Source organism: Alexandromys fortis, unplaced genomic scaffold (genome assembly GCF_014885135.2).
Source record: "Alexandromys fortis isolate MF-2015 unplaced genomic scaffold, M_Fortis_MF-2015_v1.1 scaffold_84, whole genome shotgun sequence".
NCBI lineage: Eukaryota > Metazoa > Chordata > Mammalia > Rodentia > Cricetidae > Alexandromys > Alexandromys fortis.
Window position 1 is genome coordinate 3,790,985 of NW_026068017.1, and position 17,094 is coordinate 3,808,078.

At 47.8% G+C, this 17,094-nt stretch overlaps 1 protein-coding gene across 1 annotated transcript; it reads right to left on the bottom strand.

The window, feature by feature from the left end:
- Nucleotides 1-6,441: 6,441 nt before the first annotated feature.
- On the bottom strand, nt 6,442-16,546 carry LOC126513992 (asialoglycoprotein receptor 2). The gene is made up of 9 exons (XM_050162638.1): nt 16,387-16,546; nt 15,920-16,131; nt 11,868-11,984; nt 11,557-11,652; nt 10,945-11,013; nt 10,699-10,785; nt 10,470-10,615; nt 7,103-7,209; nt 6,442-6,854 (listed from the first exon to the last, which is right to left on the bottom strand). The coding sequence occupies exons 2-9, from the start codon at nt 16,041-16,043 to the stop codon at nt 6,698-6,700; spliced, it is 903 nt and encodes a 300-aa protein (XP_050018595.1). The 5' UTR covers nt 16,044-16,131; nt 16,387-16,546; the 3' UTR covers nt 6,442-6,697.
- Nucleotides 16,547-17,094: the final 548 nt, after the last annotated feature.

Genomic DNA, 17,094 nt, shown 5'->3' on the forward strand with positions numbered 1-17,094 from the left:
TCTTCCTCTTCCTCTTCCTCTTCCTCTTCCTCTTCCTCTTCCTCTTCCTCTTCCTCTTCCTCTTCCTCTTCTTCTTCTTCTTCTTCTTCTTCTTCTTCTTGACAGGGTTTCTCTGTAGCTTTGAAGCCTGTCCTGGAACTAGCTCTTGTAGACCAGGTTGGCCTGAACTCACGGAGATCTGCCTGCCTCTGCCTCCCAAGTGCTGGGATTAAAGGCGTGAGCTACTACCACCCAGCTACCTTGTGTGAATTTCTAAATTTAAGTGTTTTACTTCTTGTTTTGGTTTGTTTGTTTATATCTGTCTATGTAGTCCTGGCTGTCCTGAAACTCAGTTATGCAAACCAGGCTGGCTTCAAATTCACAGAGACTCACCTGCCTCTGCTGCTCGAGTGCTGGGATTAAAGGTGTGTGTCCCCACACCTATCTTAAAATATCTAAATTTTTTTTTTTTTGGTTTTTCCAGACAGGGTTTTTCTATGTAACAGTACTTGTTGTCCTGGAACACCACTCTATAGACCAGGCTGGCCTCAAACTCACAGAGATCTACCTGCTTCTGCCTCCTGAGTGCTGGGATTAAAGGCATGCACCACCACCACCCAGCAAAACATCTACTTCTTTTTTAGGGTTTTTTTTTAATTTAAATAAAAACATCTACTCTTTAGAGTTACAACTTCATTTATTCTACTTATTTTGTGAATATTCTACTATTCTATCACATTGTTTTCTAATTTTTACTAATAAATTTTATTCCTTGTCAATCTCATACATGTATATATGCTTTCTAGTTACACGCACGCACACACACACCCTTATTTCCTTCCCGTCCTTGACCCCCTTCCTCCTTACAGATCTGTTTCCAGTATTTACTAATTGCTTAGTGTCCCATGGCGTTTCACTGGGGCTGTCTGTGTGACCCTAAATTTGAAACCAGCCATCAGGAGCCTAATGGTCTCAGCAGTGGTATACAGCCACAAGCTACGCCTCCCCATCTCCCACAATCTGCTCTTTGACAACAGATCGGCAGTGAGTTAGATAGGGTCCCATGATCTCCACCCCTATGAGAGCTACCTGTTAGGAGGACGTGGCTTGTGTGGGCCCAGGGCCAGGAGGTGCAGCTTCTGTGAATTTGTGATTACCGTGGCTGTGCCGTGCTTGGAAGACATCCCTTTGCAGTCATTTTCCATATATGTGGCTCTTAACATCTTTCCATCCTTTCTTCAACGTTCCCTGAGCCTTAAAGGGTCATGTAGATGTCCTGTTTAGGACGGAGCATTCAAATGTCCTTTATTCTCAGCATCATCTATGGCTTCTCTGTCTCTGTTGTAAGGAGGCCACTAGTTTGTTCCCAGCTGCCCAGAACCAAAATAATCACACAGAAACTATATTAATTACAACACTACTTGGCCTATTAGCTTATGCATATTTCTAGCTAGCTCTTACATCTAGAATTAACCCATTTCCATTTGTTTTCCAGCCACTCACACCTGAAATAATCACACAGAAACTGTATTAGTTAAATCACTTCTTGGCCTACTAGCTTTAGCTTCTTATTGGCTAGCTTTTACATCTAGAATTAATTCATTTCCATTATTTTATATTTTACCATGAGGCTCATGGCCTACTGGCAAGATTCTAGCTGGCAGCTTGCATCTTTCTCCTCTGGTGGCTCCATGGCATCTCTGCAACTCTGTCTTCTTTCTCCCAGCATTCGGTTTAGTTTTCCCCACCTAGCTCTACTCTACCCTATCACAGGCCAAGGCAGTTGCTTGATTCATTAACCAATAAAATCAACACATCTACAGAAAGACTTCCCACACAATATCCCATTTTCTATGTAAGTAAAAAGGAAGGTTTTAACTTTAACATAGCAAAATTACATATAACAAATAGTTACCGAGCAAGAACCAATCTACTTCAGAGAAGATGATGTGCATCAAAGAAATTCCACAGAGAGTTTATTTTCTTTGTGTCAAAGTAAGCCACTGGACAAGAAAGTGCTCTTGCTGTTAGTATTCAGGCATCTGTACTGGTCTACCCTTGAGGTCCTGACAGAATGTGTCCTCAGCTACAGCCACTAAGAGCACCTCCTGTGCACATTCACTATGTTCCCTTTTAAAATGTTGCCTTGACCACCTCTCAACTCTTCCTTTCTCTCTCTCTTTCTGCTTCTCTACCTGCCCCCCCCCTCTGCCTCTCTCTTCTCTTCTGATGCGCCTGTCCCCAGAGGTCAGTCTCCCTTTTCCCCTCCTCCTTTTTCCCATTCACCTTCCCCAATAAAAAACCTGTCCACCTGAGCTCTGTCTCATGGTGTCTTTCTCCCTCACACCACTTTTTTAGTTACAGCACTTGCCTTGACTGCTCACAGTATGCTGTCCTAATTAAGCAAGCAAGACAAAGAGAAATGACTGCCAAACATTGTCAAGACAAGGAGGTACAGACTTTCAGAATATCCTGTTTCACAGAAAAGTCTGTCGGATATGCTGAGCCTGTAGGCCAAAGACAGATGCCTCAATGTTGCAGAGGGACTTTGAGTGACCTGTTTCTGTCATTTCTCACATTTTTTGGAAGTCACTTCCTGATTCCTCAGTTAATATTATTTCCTTCTTGGGTCTCTTTGGAAGTTGAAGACTAGATACTTATAGTTTTTTAGCTTACCAGACACAGAAAGCAAGTTACAATAGAAAATAAATTAGGTACAAGAGTTTGGAATCACAAAGATAGAATAGATAATGAAATATTTTTTTCTGAATTTGTCAAATGCAAATGGACTAGACATTGCTGATGAACTTATTACCTATATATATTGTATATAGCTATTATACTTATTGTATATAGTTTTTTATATTAGTTATAGCTTTTTTATTTTAGACAAAAAGGAGAAATATAGTGATATTTTATTTGTATTTTAATAAATAAAGCTTGCCTGAAGACCAGAATGTAAAGTTAAGCCACTAGAGGCCAGGGGTGGTAGTATACACCTTTAATTCCAGGGTAATTCCAGCACTATGGAGGTGGAGACAGGAGCAATATGACTGGATGAAGAGAGGAATATAAAGGGGAAGAGACAGGAACTCACTGGAATGTGGAGTCTGAGGATTCATGGAGACAGGGTCTTGCCCATTTAGTCTGAAGATCCGCTAGAGGTTAAAGGTCTCTCTAGTGGTTGACTGCTTTGCTTTTCTGATCTTCAGCTTGAACCCCAATATCTGTCTCTGGGTTTTTATTATTTGTGCTACAGAATTCAGTTCCCAACACCCATATCAGTCAGCTCCCAACTGCCAGTAACTCCAGATCCAAGGACTCTCATGCCCTCTTCTGGCCTCTGCAAATACCTACATTCTCATGCACAAAATTTACACACATGTATGTATATATTTTTGTGTATGTTCAGATTTCCAGTCCTAAATAAATTAACTTCAGTTTTACATTTAAAAAAATTTACACAAATACACAAAAATAAGAACTAAGCATTTTTTTAAAGGTTTTGTTTTGCTTCCTTCCAATAGCATGTACAAATGACTTTGTTGCTGATGATGCTAGAAGATATTGGCTCTCACAAATTGTTCATCTTTTAGGAAAGTGTGTGTGTGTGTGTGTGTGTTTGAGACAGTCTCACCTTATAGTCCAGAACTGATCAAAACTCACTATGTAGCCCGGGGGGGGGGGGGGTCGTGAAGCCAAGCAATGTTTCTACTTCAGCATCCCCAAAGCTAGGATTACTGGCCTGAGGCACCAGGCCCAGCTACCAGAAGCAGTTTTACCTGATCAAGTGTCCTATCACTAACCCCAGAAGATGCTTCTACTTAAATTCTCATATGGGGCTGGAGAGGTGGCTCAGTGGTTAAATGCACTGGTTGCTCTTCCAGATGACTTGGGTTTGATTCCCAGCACCCACGTGGTGTCTAATAACCTCTGTAACCCCAATTCTAGGGGATCTGACACCTGTCCTCAGGCATTGCATACATGTCTGCAGAGTCAAACAAGCTGGCTGAACACTCACCCACATAACAAAATTAAAACTCGAATTTAAAGACTAGGAAACTGTATGGTACAGTATATTTGGTCACACTGTGAACCGTGATATTGTGTTATTTACCAGAAAAACCTGTTTCTAATTATGGTGTGACTCAGCCCTAGCACACACCTAATCCAAGAGCTTTCTGCTTGAATATTGTAAACAGAATTAAATAAAGTCAATCATACATTAAAAGGTGGAACAAGCAACCAATTGAAAAAGAAAAAACTTAGAGAATAAGAAGAGAATGGCTATAGAGATACACAGGAGGTAGAAGGAAAGGACACTTAGTTTGAGAAGTTTTGTTTGAGACAGCATAGGATAAAGCTCCCTTTCTGGGATGTCAGCAGGAGAGGAAGGTCAGTCAGGTGCTTCCTTTGCCTCTCTGAGCTAGTAGGTTTTCACCCCAGCATCTGCTCCCGAGTCTTTATTGGTAAAAATCGAACAACTGAGATTTTGTTAAAAACAACATGTGTTTATTTTTACTTTTCCTTTATTTGTCTGCTTTTTTTAAATCCTACGTTAGCGGTTCTTTGTTACAGTGGGAAGCCAATACTGATCCGCTATAATTGACTGACTCCATAATTTGCGTTGGATTTTACTTTTTCTTCTGTGGGTGTTGACAATGCACACTGATGCAAAGCCACTGCCTCCATACTTTTGTCTCTAGGAATGGCATATTATTGGCAGTACGGGTATAAAATATTTCCTAGAGGAATGTGTGACTATTTCCCCAGAAACCGAAGAAGACTCGGGAAGTCTGCATGACTTACGCGGCTCACTGGGCCACTTCTGAAGGTACAGGAAGTCTGTATGACTTACAGCTCACTGGGCCACTTCTCAAAGGTAATAAAACCGGCAACAATAGCTGGAGGAGAGGACAGGAGGCCAAACCCCTGAAATGTGTGTAGGGAGCCCTAGGAATGCTGCTTATGTGAGCCCATATCCATGCTGGGGTGGAGCTTTTTGGTGACACAGCTCTCTATATGTCAACCATGCCCCTTCAAGGAACCCCAGTAAGCTCAATGATTCCCTAAGTTAGACTTGGGTGGAATCCTTCCTTTGGCTGTCATCAGTGCCCTGTCTCGGACTGAGAGACACTAGTTCACTTATCTCCAAGTCTCATAATTACCCCCCAGACTCATATGTTGAACATCTGGTCCCTAACAAGTGGCATTGTTTTGGGAGGATCCCAGGAAACTGTCAGAGGCAGAACCTAGCTGGAGGAACAAAGTCATGGTGTATAGCCTCGGGTTGTGTTTTCTTCTCAGTTCTGTCTCTTTGCCACACACGCACTCAGCACTCAGCCACCTTGGTTCCACCTTACTGGTCAGTGAAGCCAAGGCTATGGTCTGAGATAGTTTCTATCTTCCCTTAGATTTTTCTCTTGGGTATTTGTCAAGGCAGAAAGAGCCAACTGATGAAGACAAGCAGCACCGAGGAGGAGGGGCTGACGCTGCAGCCGTCCGCAACGTGCCTCTTAAGCGTGTGAAGCAGTTTGTAGAAGGAATTTGAAAGCATTTGGAGAAACTAGGCTGGGAAAAGCTCAGGCTGCAGGACGGAATAGGCAATCCTGGGGTCTGAGCTGAGACTGCTGGGAGGAACACAGATGGTCACAAAATGAAGACTCTGAGAACAGGACTAGAGGCCACATGGGCTGCCGATGGCAAGGTCACAGGAAAGGGACTTTCCCTGCCTGTGACCAGAGATGGCTGTCTAAATTGAAGTTTCCTGGTTTCCAGTATCTTGAAAAATTGATGCAAACTATGTTAATTTAAGGGAATGGTCACTGAGAACTTGTAACCAAGCATTGGAAACTCCTGACTCATCAGATGCTTCCAACACTGTAAAGACAAATACAAATGCCAAGTCTTTACCTACTGTAGTGAATAATTCAGTAAGGCCGGGAACATTCATACCTCAAATTTCTCTACAGCTGCTACAGTCAACGAAGCAAACACCTCTCAGGTATTGTCATCTATTAGAAGAAAGATCACAAATGTTGCAAAGTGTGGTGGCAGTGGAGTTTGATTCTATGTAGCATTGTATTTGTGGGTAGACAGGAAACACACCAACAGGGCACCCTGGAAGTGGTTAACTCTGGGGCAAAGTGGAATGAGGAAGGGAATCAGTCTTTCTGTCTGTCTTCACCAGGGGCTAGGATTAGAGTGAGGGCATTGCCTAACAACTCAAGTTAGGGGAGACCTTGAATTTAGAGAACTCTCTTCTTCAAGGAATCTCTGAGGTTCCAGCAACAGCTCCAACCATCTCGACGCTAGCCACCGGGGTTGCTTCACGCCTCTTTCCTCCCTCGCTCTGAACATCAGTGTATCACAGAATGGTCTTGGGGACTCACACCTTTCTTCCTCCAGACCCTCCCAACTCCCTCTCTTTCGCCCCCATCCCAAATAACCAGACCACGTGACTCTCAAGTATCATCTTGTTGTTGCTCCTACTCCGTTCCGAAGGCTGACATTGAGAACCGCAGTGATGGCCGAGAGCGATGGACTCTCTCCCTTCCCAGAGTGGGGACAATGAAGACACCCTCTTCCCATTTCCCCATAACTCCTCCTCATGCTGGACTCTGTTTCTCTCCCTTGCTTCAGTATCACCACCGGCGAAGTTGGGGTGATGCAGTGGGGGGTGCAGAGGAGACAAGGGAGACTTGGCAAGAGCAGGCTCCTAGCCGGTGATATTGCGCCTCTTTTCACACACCCAGCGGTTCAGCTGAAGGCAGAGGTTGTCATTCCAGTGACCGTCTGTCAAGATCTCGGCGCAGTCTTCAGTGCTGCCCTGCTCGTGGCCCTCCCAGTTGTTGGGCTCAGAGAAGGCCCAGTTCCTAAGAAGGTCAGTCACAGAAAACTCAGGGTCTAACCGTGGGAGGGTTCTGACCCACCTAAAACCCTATCTCTCACCCAAAACATCCCAGCCTTGGGAGGGTTCAAGGGCTGAAAATGTGCAGGCTTGGAAATGGGGGGCAGAAGGTTGGGGAAATTGACCCCGAGGGACCTATGGGAGTGCATGAGGTGAAAGGCCAGGTGGTCATCCCTGACGCAAACAAGGAGATGCCCGCTGGGAGGGACTGACTTGTAGTTGCTCCTGTAATCGGTTCCATCTGACCATCTCCACGAGCCGTCCTTGTCAGTGAGACCTATCCAAGTGTGAAACGAGCCAATGTGCTTTGCAACGAACTTCTGGAAAAACAATTAGGAGAGGAAATCACTTTACCCCTCATCTATGCGAGCATTCAAGTGACCTCCCCCCCCCAGCCTAACCTGCCCCAATGCCCTCAGTTCCCAACAGCTACACCCTCCCTCTTCCCTCTGTGAGCACAGCTAGTGTTAAATGGGGTTCGCAGGGCCTGACTTCATACCGAGCGTTTTGTGAGGATCATCTCATTTGAGCCTTAGTGGCTCTCCAAGGTGGGCGCCAAAGTAACTCTCACCTCAGAAGGTGTTATTGGAACTCAAAGTCTACCCGGCATCTAGCTGTGACAACCACTGTTTCCAGCCTGCACCCACTTCCCACTCCATTCCTAGAACCGTTGCTATAGCAACACCGAGCTTCTCATCTTCTGCACCAGAGTCTTGGTGACCCTGCCCATGCTGTCCCACAAATCCCAATACCCAAGAAGCACCTTGGTTTCATTCTTCTCTCCGTTGGTCCCTAGGTCTCTTGCTGTGATTTTGATGTCATTTCCTGAGGTTTGCAGACATCAGCACTTCCAACCTTGGGCTCACTGCCCAGAATAACATTTTGACCTGACTACATGGAGCCTGACAGTCTCTATCGGAAATAGGAAGATGCGTTGGTAAAGGCAATTTCCCAATTAGGGGAATGTCACAAGCTTCTGTGCCAAGGTCCCTGCTCTTACACATAGCTTTCTAGGACTAAAACCTTTCCAAGGGGCTTGCTCTTACAAATGTGGCTGCTCTGGGAATTTAAATCCATCGTTTATGTATGTAGGAGATGTATAGTCACCTGGTTCTATAAAATAAACAGAGTCAGCTTGCCCGGCACACACTCGAATCATCCCATCTGATGGCGTGTGAAGAGTCTCTGGACTGTGCTTGGAGAAAAACAAGCCCAATTCCACTCACACTTCCCAGAGACCAAGGTTGCTCATCCAAGAGCAGACTCGGGGACAGCAGTGCCTATAAAGACTAGAATGCTACATGTATGTCCAGTTCATGGAGAAGCAGCCACCCAGGGCTGGTGAGGCTGCTTCACAGATTCAGAAATATCAACAGGGACGGGGCAAAGAGACCTGGAGATAGAATGTTCTCGCTGTGGCTACCTGATGCTTCCCATCACCGAAGCAACTGAATAACTAAGACAAATGTACGTGATTAAAACCCCCAAGCTCAAGGCTGAAGCCAAATGTTCACACTATGAGCTATGAGCAGCTGTGGATTGTGCACCAAGAGCTGAGCCTAGAAGCCTTATGTCCCAAAACCGTTGATTGGGTCATTTTTTTTTTAAGACAATTGTATTTACTTTGAAAGTAAGAGACATGGGGTTGACATTTGTTCCCCAAAGCCAAGAACCACTAATTTAGAACCCAGATACCCAAAATAATGGGAACTGAAATGATGGATCCCATGCCTTTAATCCCAGCACTAGAGAGGTGGAGGCAGGAGTGATATGGCTGGGCGGAGAGAGGAATATAAGGCGGGAGGAGACAGGAGCTCAGTGCAGTCTGAGGTTTGTTGGAGACAGATGCAGTCTGAAGATGCAGTCTGAGGACAGGATCGCGCCTTCGGTCTGAGCGTTGGTAGAGGTAAAATGTCTCTCTAGAGGCTGCTGCTGCTTCTCTGATCTTCAGCCTTAACCCCTACAGCTGACTCTGGGTTTTTATTAAGACCAATTAGAATTCATGCTACAAGTGAATGCAAATCATAGGCTAAATTACAAATAAATTGGTGTTTTCATATGTCAAAATTAAATACTAGCAACTTCAATCTAATCAGTAACACAAAATATGTTTGAAATTACTGTGAGAATCCCTTACATAGCCAGACAAACAGAAAATACTCAATAACTCCATTCTGACTTCTGTATTCAAATGGTTTAATTGCTTAGCATTGTCCCAACAGAACAAAGCCCCCACAGACCCTTCAGTCTTAAGGCAGCAGGCTGAGAACACTGAGCAATGAGGCCAAGTGGGTCCCAATTCTGACTCCACAATGGCTTGCTGGCTCTGAGACAGTCACCTCACCTCTCTCCCCTGGTGTCCTGAACTCCAAGTGGGAATGATAAGGGTGCCCACCTAAAGAGGTCGTGAGGATCAAAGAAATTAACTCATGAACACGTCCAAATCGTAGTAAGTCCTGCAGCGAAGGCTACCACTGCCCTCCTTTATGCGAATCTGTCCTCCTCTCTGCCAGACTGGCTCCCCTCTGTGGTTTTCAGGTTACTGTCTTAGGACAGCAGTGGGGAAGGAAAACACAGGACACACTTATGGTCAATGAGGACCCAGTGGCTCACTGCAGGAGAGCAATTTAAGTCTTCCCAGTGTGTTCCTTTTCCACACCCAACTGCCAACACAGCAAGAGGGGACTCTCAGACCTTCTTGATTGACTCCCAAGATTCTGTCCTGTGACTGTCCCTGCATCACTCGGTCACCTGGCCCCTCATTCCCACCTTGTAGGACAGTTACTGTTCCATTGTGAGCCTCCCAGAGTCCTGCCACCCTCTTCTGTATTCTTCCTTAGGTTAAAAACAAGAGATGCATCCAGGGTAAAACTGCCTCTGTCTCCCTCAGCAGCCAACTGCCAACAGCCCCTCAGCCAGGCTGGGGCTCCCATCCATCCTGGGATTCGGGTTGGCTTAGTCTAGTGCAGCTCTTTCTTGTGCACACAACTACTCCACAGCTCCTGCACATGAGCCCCTGCATGCGCATGTGTGAAACAGCCCTGTCACGTCCAGAAACACACACTTTCACACCAGCCCTCCACGACCTCTGGCTTTAGCCCCTGGTTGGATGTCCATGCTCCAGCGGAGGGCCCTATACCCATGATCATTCTAGAAGCACCAACTGGACTCATTAGGTTTAAAAAAAATGTGTGAAGTTGGGAGGGACAGGTGATACGGTGGTTCTGGTAGAATTTGGAGGGAAAGTCAAGGAGCAGGGAGAATAGATCGGAACACAGTGTAGAAAAGTAAGAAATTCTAAAAGGATAGAGAAAGAAGAAAAAAGGAAACAAGCTAAGTAAATAAATAAGAAACACAAGGGTCAGGAGGATGGCTCAACAGATAAATGCAAACCTGATGACTTGAGTTCAGTCTCCAGAACCTACATAAAGGAAGGAGAGGGGACCAACTCCACAAAGTCATCTTATGACCCCAAGTGCAAGCCATGGCTACACACTCGATTAGTAACAACAACAACAATAAGTAAATAACAGAACCTTGACCAGGCTGCTTGATCAAGTCTGCCTTCAAGTTTGCTCACCTGCTCTTCCCAGGAATTGATGACCACCAGGTGGGCATTCTCCAGCTGGCAGTACTTGTCTGCCTCATCCCAGGTCAGCCCACCCCGAGAAAACCAGTAGCAGCTGCCCCCGTGGTCCACCCAGTTCACGGGACAGCATTCTGTGCCTGAGGGAACAGAAGTGCAGAAGGGAATGAGATCCAGCTGGAAGAGACAGACACACTAGAATCAGAGCCACGCCCGACCCTACCATTGCTCTGGAGGAACGCCAGCTGGCAGGTCAGGATTTTCAGATCCAGAGGGAAGTGCTTCAGGTGCAGGAGCAAAGTGGCGTGATCTAAGGGACAAACACATGGACAGAGATGCGGCCGACACGTGGCTCCACACCTGCCGAGACCAGGCCCAGAGCTCCAGCTGTTGTCTGGGGAAACACACAGATACATACCACACTACACATCACCATGACCCAGGAGTGGGGGCTGGGGTGACCTCTGACCTGCTTTCAGGTCCTGCTGCTTCTTCTCCAGTTTGGCTTCCCAGGATGTCAGTATGTCATCTCTGCTACCTGAGGAAGAGGAATGCTGAATGGGTTCCCCAGCAGTCTGCCTCCAGAATGCGTCTCTGGCTGCACATTCCTGGGTACCCCGGAGGATCTATTACCTCGTCCCACAAGCTATTAATCTAAACCTAGACTCCCAGCCTCACCCAAGTGAGGCCCCTATGCTGCTTAAATTCCTTCACTGGTTCCCCATGTTTTCAGGCCAAGCCCCACCCAGTCTACACAGCTTGCTGTGGGCCTGGCCCCTCCATCTCTGACCCCTCACCACTGTCGGTCAGTCACCACCTCTTGTCATAAATGTACAGTGGTCTTCTTCACCCCTGGCCATCATGGCTTCTTTTTATCTCTGCCTAGAACTAATAGCCACGTCACCTCCTGCGCCGTCCCTCAGGTCAGGGCAGTATCACCAGAAGCCGTGTCTGTTCCCTTGGCTGGATTCTCTGCCCTGGCTTTCATCCCCACAGCCTACAAACACGCTCCTACTGTAGACCCAGCACCATGCCCAGCCAATCCATATGGATAAAGTCCCAGCCATCCCGCCCAGCTCACCGTGGGAATCCAGAGCACCGAACTCCATCAGGGTGCTGGAGGAGAAGTTGTTGAAACTTTCTTTCAGGGTCCGCAGCTCCCATTGCAGCTGAATGCCTTGTCAGGGGACATTGGGGACCAGCTGGGTGTGGGGCTGTGTCCCCCATCACTACAGCCATCATCTCACCACCACTGATTCCCATCTGTTCCCAGAATCTGCCCCACACTGCCTCCACCTCGCCTCCTTTCCTCCCCTGGCCCCCTTCCGTGCCCCGCCACTCCCCAGAGCTCTTCTCTATCCTGGCCTCACCAGGGCCAGGCCATGATCTCACTTTGCGATGAAATCACACAGATGACCACCAGCAGCAGGACGTTGAAGGCCAGGGCAAGCAGATGGAGGTGGAGCCTGGAGCCGAGGCGCTGTGCAAAGGGAGGGGAAGGAGGCTGCCCTGTGAGAGAGAATATGTGTGTCAGAAAACAATTTCAGAGGACTAGAGAGACGGAGAATAAGACACAGAGAGGCACAGAAGTCTAATGAAGCACACAGCCTGGATGAGAGAGAAAATCAGGTGGGGGCTGAGGAACTGGATGGATTTTGATCCTACACACACACACACACACACACACAGAGAGAGAGAGAGAGAGAGATGGACACTTGTACCCACATGAAATTGAGCAAGCATTCACATGCACGTGACATAAGATATACCAGCTGTGTACATAGGTGAGATCTTACACCTGGGGACAGGAGACCCATTAAAAACAATGGTGCACACTGGTCTTTCCTAGACACCCTAAAAAGGGAGGTCTACAAATGTTTTCCTTCCTTCCCATAAGTCAAAGAGACCAACAGATCACTTCTGTCCTCCCACAGCCCCTGTCCCTTCAGACTGAAGTGCTGGCAGTTCTTCCCAGTTCTACCATGGCTCTCCAGTCCAGTTCATCCCACCAGAAAGCGCGTCCCGAAAGCTCCTGTCCAGGTCCGTCCACTTTACCCATCTCCCCCCAGTTCCCACCGTCCTTGTCATCCCCAGAAACCCAAGGATCACTGCTCTACTGTCCCTTTGGCCTTCCATCATCCCATGGTCACCTCTCCTGCCCCGTCCACACTCACACCTTCCCTTTCCACTCTAACGAACACACGTTTTCTCACACATGTGTGCATACATCCACACACTTTGCCACACGCTGTTATTTGCATCCTCACGCGCCTGTATCTTTACCCGGATGAACTGGCTTGCCTCTCCAGGACCAGCCCCTCCCCTTGCCTTTGTACCACCCTCCTGCCCTCAGACAGGCATCAGCCTGTGACTCTGTGACCTTCTCAGTCTCAACGTCACCATGCCAAAGCAACGCCTGCAACATGGGTGATGGGGACTGCGGACCACCAGACCCTGAATTTCTTGTAAACAACCTGTTTTCCTCTGCTCTGAGCAGCCTGCAGCTGCTCTGAGCACGAGACCCTGATGGCAGGGGAGTGGGTTCTGGTGAGTCTGTAGCTGAAAGATCCCGAGCGCTGGGGCGTGGCCAGAGCCCTGTAGAAGCTGCCCCTGAGCACAATAAAGTGGGCATTCTTGGCATTCTTGTCTCATGGATGTCCCTGTGGCCCCGTCTGTCTGTGTCTGTTTTTAAATCTTCAGCCTAGTTCCTGTAGCGCTTAGCGAGTAGAGCATGGAATGGATCCGGTGTAGTTTACACCTGGGGATAATCTCAGTCAGGAGCCAGGAGTCCTCCTGAGGTTATTTCCTACTGCTATACAGAGTCGGGTGTTGCAGCCATACTTAGGACCCCAACTTAACCTAGACAGAATATGCCTCTGAGTTCCCAAGCCCTAAGCACAGCCTCCGCTGCCTCTCACCTCCCCTGACACCTTCCAGAAACCTGTATTCCTCTCTGCTGTGATTGGACTGTGCCACCAATGTGGTCCCCAGGGCAGCAGTGTGAAAAGAGAGGACCTAGTGGAAGGGGGTTAGATCTTGAGGACTCTGCCCTCCTGAGTGGATTATTGACGTCATTGCAAGAGAGCAGCCTTATTAAAGCTCCCCCTTTGCGGTCCCTTCCACCCTCTCTATGTCCTCCCACTTTAGACTGACGCATGAGAAAACCCTACCAGACACAGCCCTCAGTCCTGCGTTCCCAGACTCAAGAAACATGAGCCAATACGTGCCTGTCCATTATAAGTTTCTTAGTCCTGTTCATTATAAGTTTCTTAGTCCTTTAGCAGCACAAGACAGGCTAGGATATGCTCCCTCTAGCAGTACTTTCTGACCAGTCTCCCCATATGGAAATCTACAGCCCAAGTCCTGACTGTTTCTGCAAGAAACCCTTGTCCTGATTCCCAGCTGACCTGTGACTTAGCAAGTCACAACCCAGGGAACCCAGAATAAACCAGCTGAGCTGCCAACTAGCTCTGACGTCATGGACAGGCCATTCAGTCTTCGTGTCCCCATCTCTTCCATCTCTGAGATGACAGTGGCAAGAGTGGCTTCCTGACTTAGTGTTCTGGGCATTATATGAGTTAGGACATATAAAGCGCTGTGTGGACAAGCTTGAAATGCTCTACCCAAGATAGAGAAGCTGCCAGGTTTAACATTCCTTCAGGAAAAAATCAACTAAAACACACGTGCACGCACACACATACATACATACATATATATACATGTATGCATGTATGTATAAGACACTGGACACTGGGCTATGAAGGGTATTGATCCCTGAAAGATGAAGAAACGAAAGAGATGAGTTCATCCATTGCCCAGCTCACTACTCACTACCTAGAGAAACTTTTCAGGTCTCTGGGCAGAGAGGAGAAATTGGGACAGAGTCTAGTAGACTCCCTGATTGCGGATACAGCTTGAAAGCCTGAAACCAAGACAGCTAAGGCCAAAGGGTCAGAGAGGCTGTAAGCACTCACCCACATCCCAGAAGGCTGAAGAGTATTTAGAGGAATACAAAAGCATCCAGCACCAGCAAGACAGAAGGCACAATGCTCCGCATCCAACCATATGTTACAAGACATATAATGAAATAGGAAAACAGTTCAATGAAGGAGATGAATAATTTGACAAAGCAGATGAGAAAAGGTTGTCTCAGTGATAATACACTTGCCTGTATGTGTAAGGCCAGCATCAAAAATGAATTATCAATAAATGAATCTATCAAAATGAGATGCCAGGATCATTTGAAATGGACTCAGCAGTGACACGGATGTTAGGACAGACAGAACACTGATGCCAACGCTATGACTAGGTCACACATATAAAACATTAGACATATGAAAGACAATTAAAAGGTCTGAGTTGACTGGGCACAGTAGTGCCCACCTATGATCCACGCACTCAGGAGGCTAAATAGGGGGACTACTGAGAGTTTAAGGCTAGCCTGGGCTACACAGTGAGCTCCACGTCAGCCTGGGCTACAAAGTGAGAGCCTGTCTCATAATAACAAAAATCCCAGGTTCCCTCTGAGATGAAAAATGCAGAGTCTGAAACACGTGGGTGGCCAGGCTAAAAACTTTTCCCGACCAAGGGCAGGGCCCGTGTCAAATGCGCAAGCAGAGGATTCAGGCAGGAAACTAGTGGGGACCTCCCCGTGCCCATTTCATCCCCACACCCCCGGTTCTGGGTTCCCTGTTCCTCCTAGGCGTAAATATGTGTGTGCACACGCGCACTATGGAGGGCGGGTTCATCTCCAGCTGCGGGCCTTCTCTCACTACTAGGCACACACCCTATCCCTGGGACCTGCGCTCAGAGGGGTCAGCAGCTCACAGGTACAGGGACACTGCTGCTGTGCTGGCTACTTTTACATCAAAGACACAATCTGGAGTCATCAGAGAGGAGGGAGCCTCCACTGAGAAAACGACTTCAGAAGACAGCACTGTAGGCAAGCCTGTAGGGCATTTTCTTAATTGAAGCAAGAGGGCCCAGCCCATGGTAGGTGGGGCTACCCTTGACTTATGGTCCTGGGTTCTATAAGAAAGCAGGCTGAGTAAGCCATGAGGAACAAGCCAGGAAGCAGCATCCCTCCATGGCCTCTGCATAAGCTCCTGCCTCCAGGTTCTTGCCCTGCTTGAGTTTCTGTCCTGACTCTCTTCAGTGATGAACAGTGGTGTGAAATCATAAGCCAGATAAACCCCTTCTTCTCCGAGTGCTTTTAGTCACGGTGTTTTATATATAAACCCCTTCCTCTCCGAGTGCTTTTAGTCATGGTGTTTTATATATAAACCCCTTCCTCTCTGAGCTGCTTTCGGTCATGGCGTTTTTATCACAGCAATAGTTACCCTGACTCTGACAAACGTACACCCAGCCCGCTGAGTCAATGTGAGACAGAGAAGCTGGCAACTGAGGCGGGGATCTAGGTAAGGCCCCAGAAACTGGACACTTGCCTTTCCAAAATGGATTTTCTGTCCTAGGATTCTGCCCGTGGGTGCCTTGCTCCTCGTCGCCACTGGGCTGATGGTCATTTTCCTCGGAGTCCAGCTGCTGGATGTCTTGAAAGTCCTTCTCCATAGTGGGCCCGAGGGCTGGAGCTGAGCTGTGGTTTTCTTAGGACTGGAACGTGGGTTTGTGCTAAGAGGCAAGTTCCTGTGGAGGGATGCTGGGACCCGAGAAGGTCAAGGGGAGTGGTTCAGAGTTGGAGATTAGCTTGGGAAAGGGCTTGAAATTCTGCAGGGTCCCATCTCTTCCCAGGAGGCGGTCTGTCCCTTGGTGCAGCCAGGAGTCTTCCTATCATACTCTCGTGGACCAAACTATAAAACAGGTTCCCATTCCTCCCCCAGTGACCTTGAACCACTTTTTGTTTTTTTTAGCCCTAGACATCCACAGTCCCACATGTCTCCCCACCACCTGTTACCTGTTAAAGTATAGCGAGCCGACTCTGACTTCCAAAGGCAGCCCACGCAGAAGGAGTGAGGGGTTAAACCTGGGAGAACTGGACAGGTGGTGCTTGATGAGAGAGGAGAAGGGGGCTGGTCTAGGCGAGAGCCGGGTCCCTGTGTCTGAGTGTCTAAGTCCACCTAATCTGTCATCTCCTGCCCCCTAGGACTTTGGACAGCAAATAGAAATAGAAGCACAGTTGGAAACGTGGGCCATGAGCAGTGGGGGTGGAGGACATGTTTCTGTTCACACAACTGGAGAAAGGAGGTCCCCTTGTAAACACACACACACGTGCACACACACGCCCCTCATTGCACAGTGTAGGAAGGGGAGCCAGGTGTGGAAGGGCTAGGATACAGTTTGCTGTTTCCTCTCCAGCCCTCCCCTGTTTCACTTCCTGCCTCTTCATTTTCCAGAACTGTTGATGTCTTCAAATATCTCTGGCCTGGATCAGAGTGACCTGCAGATCAGTTCCCTGTTCTTGCCCAATCTGAGCCTGTGTCTCTGGCACCCGGCCACAGCTTCCTATGCGCTCAGCACCAGGCCCCCAGCTCTGGCCTGACTCACACACACACACACACACACACACACTCCTTTTCTCCCTCCCCAGCCCCTCCCAGATCCTCCTCATCCCCCACCCACCCAACTCTATGTTCCCCCCTCTCAAAACAAAACAAAACAAAAA

What these genes read in the sequence shown, in the direction of transcription:
- LOC126513992 (XM_050162638.1), bottom strand. Translation starts at nt 16,043, where the DNA reads ATGGAGAAGGACTTTCAAGACATCCAGCAGCTGGACTCCGAGGAAAAT. An exon ending in GGCGTTCCTCCAGAGCAATG is followed by an intron (nt 10,616 to 10,698) that starts GTAGGGTCGGGC and finishes CTGTTCCCTCAG; the next exon opens with GCACAGAATGCTGTCCCGTG. An exon ending in TCAATTCCTGGGAAGAGCAG is followed by an intron (nt 7,210 to 10,469) that starts GTGAGCAAACTT and finishes TTGTTTTTCCAG; the next exon opens with AAGTTCGTTGCAAAGCACAT.